Source organism: Lepidochelys kempii, chromosome 3 (genome assembly GCF_965140265.1).
Source record: "Lepidochelys kempii isolate rLepKem1 chromosome 3, rLepKem1.hap2, whole genome shotgun sequence".
Lineage (NCBI taxonomy): Eukaryota > Metazoa > Chordata > Testudines > Cheloniidae > Lepidochelys > Lepidochelys kempii.
In genome coordinates this window covers 59,893,191-59,905,544 of record NC_133258.1, presented here as the reverse complement: position 1 = coordinate 59,905,544, position 12,354 = coordinate 59,893,191, and the positions used below count along the sequence as shown (strand labels likewise).

Genomic DNA, 12,354 nt, shown 5'->3' with positions numbered 1-12,354 from the left:
GGTGACATTTTTGAAGTGACTATTTATTATTATAAAAACATTAAATTTAAGCCAAAACTCTTGGTTAACGTGAGCGGAGCGATAAAGGAAAATACAGAATTTGCATCTATATTTATACTTACAGTACTACGAAGCTTTTCAAGGAGCAAATTTAATTGAGTCTGTCAAAAAAAAATGAAACAATTCAATACTTCATATTAGAGAACCATAAAGTGTCTGTCTTACTATGACGGTTATAAATTAGAGTGACACAACACTATTGCATGCATCAGTTATTGTTAGGTGTGTGCATGAATAGTAGCTCATTCAGTTTTGATAAACCACACATGAACAAATCTTAGACAACTTCATGCAAGAGGACTTGAGTCACACCAAGGAAACTGCTTATGTTGAATACTCTTGTGTTGAATGGTATAATAATTGCATGTGTATATCTCTTTATTGTCTGAAAATTAGCAATTAGATATTCAAAGTACATACACCAGTAGGAAAATAAATAAGGAAAATGTTGTATACATAGTAGAGTTAATGAGGTGATTGGACAGCAGTGATATGAATAATATAAATCAAACTTAAAATCTATGAAAAGCTACAAATAGTAAGGAGTAATGTGCATCAGCATGTCAAACACTACATGGATAAGGACATTCTCAACACAGTTTGCACGTCAAGACATTTAACACTGCTTTTCTTTTCTTTTTTTAAATTCTCTTTACAAGAGATGCTGTGCTCACCATTACTCAAGGCTACCTACGATCCGGATTTAACATTTTAATGGATTAATGTGTCATATATTTGGCCAGCTAAAATCCTCAGAATTACTTTACACTGAACTGTTCTTTGAATATGACAATCAACAGATAAGTCTTCATTTTATTTGGGAGTGGGGGGGAATCCTATATTTATCCTAGATGGAATTTAAACAAACAGAGAAATTAATTAACGCCCTGATTCTGAAACTGACTGTGTGTATCAAAGGATGAGAGCCTTAGGCCTCAACTACAGATGCAGGCATCTGAGTAGCACATTACAACTTCTATGTATTAGCATTTGGTTAGGACTTACATATGCAGGGAACCAGCTCAAGAGACATGGTTAAATTTTTGGCACAAGAGTAGCCTGATCTTTCAAAGACTAGTGTAATGCTTGACTTGCTGATGCTTACAGTACTGATTGTGGAATGTGACATTACACAAAATTCTGATACCAAGTGGTCAGGCACAGTTCTGCCCTTACTACTGTACTGTGTACCATAAAACAGGATTGTTTTCAAGATTCTTATTTTAGACTAGCTGGTCTATTATTCTCAGGGAGCCTAGTGTGCAGGGATCTGTGTAGGGGTCTACCAAATACATTGCTGCTGCTCCAGCTAAAGCTACCAGCATCTCTCCTGCAGAGAAAGAAGGGGCCTATTGGTTTTTCTTGCAGATGAAGCTGGTGGACTCTAGCACATACAGCTGGGATGAATAAAGGAGTGTCATAAGAGGCTGGGTAGGCCCGGCCCAACTAACCTGCTACTCAGTTTTCACTGATGCTACATACTTTTCCTATCTAATTTTAACAAATTATTTACATTTACTTAAATTTATTAAAAAAAAAAAGAGTACTAGTGGCACCTTCGAGACTAACCAATTTATTTGAGCATAAGCTTTCGTGAGCTACAGCTCACTTCATCAGATGCTTTCAGTGGAAAATACGGTGAGGAGATTTATATACACACAGAACATGAAAAAATGGGTGTTATCATACACACTGCAAGGAAAGTGATCACTTAAGATTATCTATTACCAGCAGGAGAGCGGGGGTGGGGGGGAAGAAAACCTTTTGTAGTGATAATCAAGGTGGGCCATTTCCAGCAGTTAACAGGAACGTCTGAGGAACAGTGCGGGGTGGGGGTGAGGGGGAAATAAACATGGGGAAATGGCTTTACTTTGTGTAATGATGCATCCACTCCCAGTCTCTATTCAAGCCTAAGTTAATTGTATCCAGTTTGCAAATTAATTCCAATTCAGCAGTCTCTCGTTGGAGTCTGTTTTTGAAGCCTTTTTGTTGTAATATTGCGACCTTTAGGTCTGTAATCAAGTGACCAAAGAGACTGAAGTGTTCTCCGACTGGTTTATGAATGTTATAATTCTTGATGTCTGATTTGTGTCCATTTATTCTTTTACATAGAGACGGTCCAGTTTGACCAATGTACATGGCAGAGGGGCATTGCTGGCACATGATGGCATATATCACATTTGTGGATGTGCAGGTGAACGAGCCTCTGATAGCATGGCCGATGTGATTAGGCCCTATGATGGTGTCCCCTGAATAGATATGTGGACACAGTTGGCAACGGGCTTAGTTGCAAGGATAGGTTCCTGGGTTAGTGGTTCTGTTGTGTGGGGTGTGGTTGCTGGTGAGTATTTGCTTCAGGTTGGGGGGCTGTCTATAAGCAAGGACTGGCCAGTCTCCCAAGATTTGTGAGAGTGATGGGTCGTCCTTCAAGATAGGTAGTAGATCCTTGATGATGCGTTGGAGAGGTTTTAGTTGGGGGCTGAAGGTGATGGCTAATGGCATTCTGTTATTTTCTTGGTTGGGCCTGTCCTGTAGTAGGTGATTTCTGGGTACTCTTCTGGCTCTGTCAATTTGTTTCTTCACTTCAGAAGGTGGGTATTGTAGTTGTAAGAATGCTTGATAGAGATCTTGTAGGTGTTTGTCTCTGTCTGAGGGGTTGGAGCAAATGCGGTTGTATCGTAGAGCTTGGCTGTAGACCATGGATTGTGTGGTGTGGTCTGAGTGAAAGCTGAAGGCATGTAGGTAGGAATAGAGGTCACTACGTTTCCGGTACAGGGCGGTGTTTATGTGACCATCGCTTATTAGCACCGTAGTGTCCAGGAAGTGGATTTCTTGTGTGGACTGGTCCAGGCTGAGGTTGATGGTGGGATGGAAATTGTTGAAATCATGGTGGAATTCCTCAAGGGCTTCTTTTCCATTGGTCCAGATGATGAAGATGTCATCCATGTAGCGCAAGTAGAGTAGGGGTATTAGGGGACGAGAGCTGACGAAGCGTTGTTCTAAGTCAGCCATAAAAACGTTGGCATGCTGTGGGGCCATGCGGGTACCCATAGCAGTGCCGCTGATTTGAAGGTATACATTGTCCCCAAATGTGAAATAGTTATGGGTGAGGACAAAGTCACAAAGTTCAGCCACGAGGCTTGCCATGACATTATTGGAGATAGTGTTTCTGACGGCTTGTAGTCCATCTTTGTGTGGAATGTTGGTGTAGAGGGCTTCTACATCCATAGTGGCCAGGATGGTGTTTTCAGGAAGATCACCGATGGATTGTAGTTTCCTCAGGAAGTCAGTGGTGTCTCGAAGGTAGCTGGGAGTGCTGGTAGTGTAGGGCCTGAGGAGGGAGTCTACATAGCCAGACAATCCTGCTGTCAGGGTGCCAATGCCTGAGATGATGGGTCTCCAGGATTTCCAGGTTTATGGATCTTGGGCAGCAGATAGAATACCCCAGGTCGGGGTTCCAGGGGTGTGTCTGTGCGGATTTGTGCTTGTGCTTTTTCAGGGAGTTTCTTGAGCAAATGCTGTAGTTTCTTTTGGTAACCCTCAGTGGGATCACAGGGTAATGGCTTGTAGAAAGTGGCGTTGGAGAACTGCCTAGCAGCCTCTTGTTCATATTCCGACCTATTCATGATGACGACAGCACCTCCTTTGTCAGCCTTTTTGATTATGATGTCAGAGTTTTTTCTGAGGCTGTGGATGGCATTGTGTTCTGCACGGCTGAGGTTATGGGGCAACTGATGCTACTTTTCCACAATTTCAGCCTGTGCACATCGGCGGAAGCACTCTATGTAGAAGTCCAGTTCCCCTAATCCACCCAGCAATATTGTCAATCTATAGAACTATACTCTTAGCCCAGCAGAAGAATCTGTCCTATCTCGGGGCCTCTCCTTCTGCCCCTCCACTCCCATGAACACGATAAAGTTCTGTGGTGACCTCGAATCCTATTTTCGACGTCTCCGACTCAAGGAATATTTCCAACACACCTCTGAACAACATACTACCCCACAGACACCTTCCTACCAACACTACAAAAAGAAGGATTCTAGGTGGACTCCTCCTGAAGGTCGAAACAACAGACTGGACTTCTACATAGAGTGCTTCTGCCGACATGCTGGAAGGAGGTTACTAGTGTAATTCCTCAGGGATCGGTTTTGGGATCAATCTTATTTAATCTTTAATCAAAGTAAAACTATTTCTCCATGTTTATTCCCCCACCCCCCACTGTTCCTCAGACGTTCCTGTTAACTGCTGGAAATGGCCCACCTTGATTATCACTACAAAAGGTTTTCTTCTCCCCCACCCCCGCTCTCCTGCTGGTAATAGCTCATCTTAAGTGATCACTCTCCTTACAGTGTGTATAACACCCATTTTTTAATGTTCTGTGTGTGTATATAAATCTCCTCACTGTATTTTCCACTGAATGCATCCGATGAAGTGAGCTGTAGCTCACGAATAAATAAATAAATTGGGTAGTCTCTAAGGTGCCACTAGTACTCCTTTTCTTTTTGTGAATACAGACTAACATGGCTGCTACTCTGAAACCTGTCATTAAATTTATTAAGGAATGTATTTTATGTAAGCATTGTTTTGGAGGAAATAATTTAACTGTGAGTGTCAATATGCAGTTTTACAAGAAACAACAACGGCTTTATGCAACAATCTATATATGCTCATGATTGAGTAGCAAGGAATGATCCAGTGAGACCCATGAACAAATTCTGTAAATGGTTTCATCTTCTCTCTCAAGTTGCTCAGGTAACTGTTACAATTAGAGAAATTCAAGACTGATTTATTCACATTTCTCGATACACAAGTGAAAAATTTCCAGTCTTAAACCACAGAAGAAATAAAGTCTCCTTTGGTAGTGATACATTCCCCAGTGCTATTTGAAGTGAAACTGAAATTTCCAGTGCTTTAACTGTTCATTAAGGGTATTATTATGTCTGGGAAATTAACACTTATGAATTACTGTAAGTAGAACATATACACTCAAAATGCCACAGAGGTACAAAACATTATGAACACTGATGTGTTGAAAAGAAGAACTCATGCTGAAATTGCAGCAGCTATAAAATAATGAGTCCATTAAGGTAATAAATTTACCTGCAGCCCCTGGCTGTGCCTGCTTTTCCTCTCTCAACTTCCCTATAGTTCTCTCTAGTCATCCTGAGCTGAAATAATCCAGCTAAAAATAAAACTGCTGAATGAGGAAAGGAAGCAGAAAACATGTGGAGAAGACAAGGCTTGAAGGTCAGCTTTACACCAAGTGGAAGAAAGGAAAAAATTAGGAGACGCATCAGATACTATGGTCAGGTAGTGAAAAAGGAAGTACTCAGCATACTGAAAATATCTGTCAAAGCAATCACTACTGCTGTTTTGCACCATTTGAAATGAGGTTTTAAGGTTACCTTTTAAATGCTGAGGTGGCAACTTACTGACAAACTGTTACCTCTACACCTTCAAATAGAATGGAAGAACACTTTTTGTCAAACTTAGAACTATAGGTTCCAGATATAGAACAAGAACTTGGAACTTGTGCTTCAAAAGTTTTATTTGAATTTGGGGAAAAACAGAATTATAAGCTGCTGCATTTTAAAATAAAAGCAAGGATTGCCTTCAAACAATCTTCATTGTTTGCATAGCACAGGCCATCATTTAACTTGAAGATGTGGTTTTATTACATTTTATTTGAAGAACAGCTGTTTAAGAGGATTTTTTTCATGAAACATTATCATCTGATTCTCCCATACTTAAAGTTCCATTCATTTCAAGCAATTTAAAAGCAACATACTAAAGGAAAGAACTCATTTTTAGTATTCCAATACCTTGAATTTGTTTCCCACACTGATGAAGCTAAGCTTTCCTGCTTTTTGTTTGGGATCCTTGTTGTTATTAGTGGTAGATTCAAATAGTTCCCGGACAAACTTATCCTTGGATTCGCATATAAGAGATTCAAGGGACATGTGCAAAGCATCATTGTTTTTCTCCACAAACTGGGTCTGAAAAGGAAACAAACCAGTAAAGCGTTGCATATAAACTTCACAGTACTAATAGCTTTACTTAGTCCTACATAAAGACATCCTTTGTTCAAAATATCCCACCAAAAATACCTAATGCTAAAATACCAAGAATTTGGGGGGGGGGGGGGTATTTAATATATAATTGTAGAATATTTATTGTCTGTGTCTGACACTAACAACAGTAAAGGGAGAAAAGCTGGTCTTATGTTTAAAGCACAGGACTGGGAGTCATGAGATGTGATTTGAAATCCTGGCTAAGCCTAGTCCGTACTGAAGTCAGTGCTAGTTCTGCCATTGACTACAATAGCATCAGAATTTTACCCCTGGTTTCTATTTTCAGTTCTCATTACCTCACCCCTCAGCCGTGTTGTGAGGCTTGATTTCTTAATGCTTGTGATGCAATTTGAGATCCTTAGAAGGTGCTGTAGAAATGCAGAATTATTATTCAGACCTTAACTTGTACATATTAGTGTTGGCAAATGAAGTGAGAAATAATTGGGATATTTTAGTCGCTAACTTGAAGATGCATTTAAAAGGTCAGTCTTACCAACTAAATTGACTAAAACCAAAGACTGAGAAGTTTGCACCTAATGTTATGCTTTGGAATCAAGGAGAATTTTGCTTTAATGGAATAATGATCAGGGCATTTCTGAACTCTGAATACATTTACTACTGAGCTAGCAGTAACAACAAGCAATTATATTTATACTTCTATTGATTGGTTAGACGTATTGGGTTAATCAGCATAAAGAAGAATTTGAAGTGTCCATGTCTTTTTTTGGGAGTGGGGGTGGGGGACATTTAAAGTTAAACCGGAAGAATTTTTAACTTGCCTGATTATGCCAAGTGATCTCAATTTCCTAGATTTCATAGGAAAACACTAATAATATAAAGGAGAACAGGGCAGTACAAATGAAATAATTAACATGAGTTTGTTAAATCAAGGTACCGTCTCATAGCACACTGCTCCAGCAAAATGTCGGATAATAAAGCCCTCATCATCTCTGATATTTCTGTGAACAGTCAATTTAGACTTCCTGGGAATCTGCAATAAAAAAACAAGTTACACAGAAAAATCATTAAGGACAAAATCAGAACAGTACATTTTCAAATCATATTTTTCTGCTAGAAATATTAGATGCTATGGCCTTTCCTACAGGTTAAGATTAAAGCTGTGAGAAACTCCACTATTTCAATTCACTGGGATTCAAACTTTTTCTTCATCCTGAGCTTTTTTGAATGCGCCTGCAACTCACAGTAAAATGCCACTGCAACTGCCAAGATTAATAATTTTTATCGTCACAACTGCTTCCTAGTTCAACACTAATTCCCACAGGTGGCATAGAATATTTGGTTGGTGCACAGTATTGTCATAATGATAGGGAATAGAGGCTCAAATTTATCTTGTAAATATTTTCATCCAAAAGTAAGACAGCGACATTGAAATTTGCCTTGATGAGTTGTCCAAGCATGGGGTGTCACAGGATGGAAGCTACAACAGCTGCAAATTAGCTGTGTAGACTTCTGAATTAAGTGTTGAATAGCTGGATACAAGGTGAAAGACCCAGCTGTAAGAGACGGAACTAGGAACCAAAGGCTGCAAGTACTAGCTGACTACTAAAACCTAAAGAGTCTGACAAGAATTTCTCATAGCACAGGAATCCAGTTAAGGAAATTAATATTAATTAGTATTAATTTAGAGGAAAACATACTTTTGTTAAATTTGCCTGTATTTAGTTATTATGGAAGTGGCATTTCTTGTGTTTTTGTATTTTAAAATATACGTGTAAATACATAGTCTGGGATTGTGTTAGTCTTCTAACCGTATGCTTAAAAAACAAACAAACCTTTCCCAAAAGGTTCCACCATTTCATCTTTAAAGTACTATGTGGGAAACTGAGAAAATTGGACTAAACAGATATTTGCCAAAACTCAAAGCTAAAAATCTCGGAGGAATCTTGGAGAGGGAAGGGGAAAAGGGTTATTTGATGGTATCAACTCTGCCTTTTTAAAAGCATCAAAATGAAAATCCTTTTTATTTCCTTTTCATAGCTAGAAATTATTAGACATGCATGGGAGATTGTGATATCCACTACAGTTAAAATTATGCACAAGTTTGATGGAAGTTAAACCTTTAGTGAACCTTTCAATAAAACCTAAACTGAGTTTACAGTTTGTAAAAATGTCTGAATGTCATATGACTGGGATTGCATAAAGAAAGGTTTTCACAGCATTAGCAAAGACACTTTGTTTTTTAAGGGAGAGGTGAATATGTAACACTTTCTAAAATGAAAGTTTTTCTACTTTTCAGTAAATCATTCTATAAAACCTAAACACTGCTTTCAACGCCTTCCTCACAGGTTTTTAAAATATCTTTTAAAATATACAATAATAGACAGAGAGGACTTTGCACCAGAATGATCTTGGCCTCGGCCATTGTTCTGGTCAAGAAAGCTCCATGGGTCCATTGAGAGAGAGTCTAGGGCTGCCTACTGTTACCATCCTTCAGACCCAAACCGATTTTCCAAATGGGAGTGCAACATGCTGCCACCAGACTGCATGAACATCACTGGAGTTTTCCACTCGGTTTTTTATTCACAGTGATTTCTAACTTACGTTATATTAGCATCCACTCTGGGAATTTATTTTTATAAAATAATGAAGAGTAAGTAAACCTACAGATAGTCTGAAATGCTCCTTGTGTTTCTGATGCACCATAGAAGTAAAATGCTGGTCACTTGGTTGCGGAAGACGATTTTCTTCATCCAAAATATCCAGCACACCTACTAATTTTGCTTCAATCAGATCTATTTGTAAAACAGAAATCAATGTCTGTGAAAACGCTATATATAATTACTTATCAGAACAAGAAGGTTACTTCAAAAATATTACCAACATGGTACTGTATAATTATTACAACCATCTTAGTTTAGGTTAAGGAAAAATCTGATCACTACAAACAAGTTTGGCACATATAGCTATTGATTTAAGCAGTATTCTGTAGTTCACTGTCAAGTTCCAGCTATGAAACTAGGATATGATGGAAGAGTAGAAATACACTGGTGTACTAGGTCTTTTAGGCCTATACACCATTTTGCTTTTAAAAGTCTCTCATACAGATTTCTCACTGTGCTGAATCAACAGTATGAGGAAGGATCATAAATCTATGATAGCAACAAGAGAGGATGATCAAAAGCTGAAAAAAGCTGAAAAGACTTCAGCATGCTCACAGCAGCATTGGGCATGATTGCTTTTTAAAACCATGCTGCTTTGACTGTTTATCTAAATCCCCAGACTTAATACATGTAAATTCTGTTTTTTGAAGATAACAGTAATAAATATATCCATGCTCTTAGGTTTCATAGATTCAAGCTCAGAAGGGACCATCATGATCATCTAGTCTGACCTCTTGCACAATGCAGACCACAGAATCTCACCCACCCACTGCTGTAATAAACCCCTAACCTATGTCTGAGCTTCTGAAGTCCTCAAATCATGGTTTAAAGACTTCAAGGTGCAGAGAATCCTCCAGCAAGTGACCTTTGCCCCACACTGCAGAGGAAGGCAAAAAAACCCCAGGGCCTCTGCCAATCTGCCCCGGTCAAAGATCAATTAATTGCCAAAATTAGGCTATCCCATCATACCATCCCCTGTACAAACTTATCAAGCTTAGTCTTGAAGCCAGATAGGTCTTTTGCCCCACTGCTTGCCTTGGAAGGCTGTTCCAGAACTTCACTCCTCTAGTGGTTAAAAACCTTCATCTAATTTCAAATCTAAACCTCCTGATGGCCAATTTATATCCATTTGTTCTTGCATCCACATTGGTACTGAGCTTAAATAATTCCTCTCCCTCTCCGGTATTTATCCCGCTGATATATTTACAGAGAGCAATCATATCTCCCCTCAGCCTTCTTTTGGTTAGGCTAAACAAGCCAAGCTCTTTGAGTCTCCTTTCATAAGACAGGTTTTCCATTCCTCAGATCATCCTAGTAGCCCTTCTCTGTACCTGTTCCAGTTTGAATTCATCTTTCTTAAACACGGGAGACCGGAACTGCACACAATATTCCAGATGAGGTCTCACCAGTGCCTTGTATAACGGTACCAACACCTCCTTATCTCTACTGGGAATACCTCGCTTGATGCATCCCAAGACCGCATTAGCTTTTTTCACAGCCATATCACATTGGCGACTCAACCATCCTGTGATCAACCAATACTCCGAGGTCCTTCTCCTCCTCTGTTACTTCCAACTGATGAGTCCCCAGCTTACAACAAAAATTCTTGTTATTAATCCTTAAATGCATGACTTTTCACTTTTCACTATTAAAGTTCATCCTATTACTATTACTCCAGTTTACAAGGTCATCCAGATCTTCCTGTACAATATCCCGGTCCTTCTCTGTATTGGCAATACCTCCCAGCTTTGTGTCACCCGCAAACTTTATTAGCACACTCCCACTTTTTGTGCCAAGGTCAGTAACAAAAAGATTAAATAAGATTGATCCCAAAACCGATCTTTGAGGAACTACACTAGTAACCTCCTTCCAGCCTGACAATTCACTTTTCAGTATGACCTGTTGTAGTCTCCCCTTTAACCAGTTCCTTATCCACCCTTCAATTTTCATATTGATCTCCATATTTTCCAATTTAACTAATAATTCCCCACGTGGAACCGTATCAAATTCCTTACTGAAATCAAGGTAAATTAGATCCACTGTGTTTCCTTTGTCCAAAAAATCTGTCACCTTCTCAAAGAAGGAGATCAGGTTGGTTTGGCATGATCTACCTTTTGTAAAACCATGTTGTATTTTGTCCCAACTACCATTGACCTCAATGTCCTTAATTACTTTCTCCTTCAAAAATTTTTCCAATACCTTGCATACTACAGATGTCAAACAAACAGGCCTATAAATACCCGGAGCACGTTTTTTCCCTTTCTTAAAAATAGGAACTGTGTTAACAATTCTCCAGACATACAGTACAACCCCTGAGTTTACAGATTGATTAAAAATTCTTGCTAATGGGCTTGCAATTTCATGTGCCGTTCCCTTAATATTCTTGGATGAAGATTATCTGGGCCCCCGATTTAGTCCCATTCGAGCTTCACTTCTACCTCGGATGTGGTAATTCCTCATTCCCATTTGTCGTCCCTAAGCTCCTCATTAAAGATTGAGGCAAAGTATTTGTTTAGATATTGGGCCGTGCCTAGATTATCCTTAACCTCCACTCCGTCATCAGTGTCTAGCAATCCCACTTCTTCTTTCTTTGTTTTCTTCTTAATTATATGGCTATAGAACCTTTTATTATTGGTTTTAATTCCCTTGCAAGGTCCAACTCTACATGGCTTTTGGCCTTTCTCACTTTATCCCTACATGTTCTGACCTCAATAAGGTAGCTTTCCTTGTGGATCCCTTCCATCTTCCGCTCCTTATAGGCTTTCTATCACCTCTCTTGAGATTTTGCTCATCCAGCTTGGTCTACAACTCCTGCCTATGAATTTTTTCCCCTTTCTTGGGATGCAGGCTTCTGATAGCTTCTGCAATTTTGACTTGAAGTAATTCCAGGTCTCCTCTGCCTTTAGATCCACAAGTTCTTCAGTCCAATCCACTTCCCTAACTAATTTCCTTATTTTTTTAAAGTTAGCCATTTTGAAATAAAAAACCCTAGTCACAGATCTATTTTTGTTTATCCTTCCATTTAGTTTGAACTGAATTAGCTCATGATTGCTCGAACCAAGGTTGTCCCCGACAACCATTTCTTCTATAAGGTCTTCACTACTCACCAAAACCAAACCTAAAATGACATCCCCTCTTGTTGGTTCAGCAACTACTTGGTGAAGGAATCCATCAGCTATCACATCCAGGAAAATCTGAGCCCTATTATTATTATTACTAGCACTTGTCCTCCAGTCTATATCTGGGAATCTCCCAAGTCCCCCAAGATCACACAATTCCCATTAGTATTTACTTCATTGGTTAATGCTAAATGACTAAGAAACCTAGGACCAGATGTTCAAAGGGACTTAGGTGCCTAAACTCAAGTTTTAAGTGCTTACGTTCCACTTTTAAGTGCCACTGAAATCCACAAAACCCCTCTTGGCTGATCTCTAGCCCTGTAAGCACCAAAACTCACTCAACACCTACATTTTTTATGTATTAAAGTATTGAAGTGCCTAAGTTCCCACTCTCTGAATAGACCCAGTGCCTCTCTCTAGGTATCTGGATGCCTCTCTTATGCGTAAGCCCCACCACCATCCTTAAACTAGGTGCAGATAGGT

At 39.3% G+C, this 12,354-nt stretch overlaps 1 protein-coding gene across 3 annotated transcripts in view; it reads right to left on the bottom strand.

The window, feature by feature from the left end:
* Nucleotides 1–12,354, bottom strand: part of MYO6 (myosin VI) — a 179,684-nt gene that overhangs the window by 53,073 nt on the left and 114,257 nt on the right. For all 3 annotated transcript variants that reach the window (XM_073336482.1, XM_073336483.1, XM_073336484.1), the window contains exons 16-19: nt 8,757–8,884; nt 7,027–7,122; nt 5,883–6,056; nt 123–161 (exon numbers count right to left, since the gene is read on the bottom strand). In XM_073336482.1, the coding sequence (XP_073192583.1) occupies nt 123–161; nt 5,883–6,056; nt 7,027–7,122; nt 8,757–8,884 (437 nt within the window). The remainder of the gene's footprint in view (nt 1–122; nt 162–5,882; nt 6,057–7,026; nt 7,123–8,756; nt 8,885–12,354) is intronic.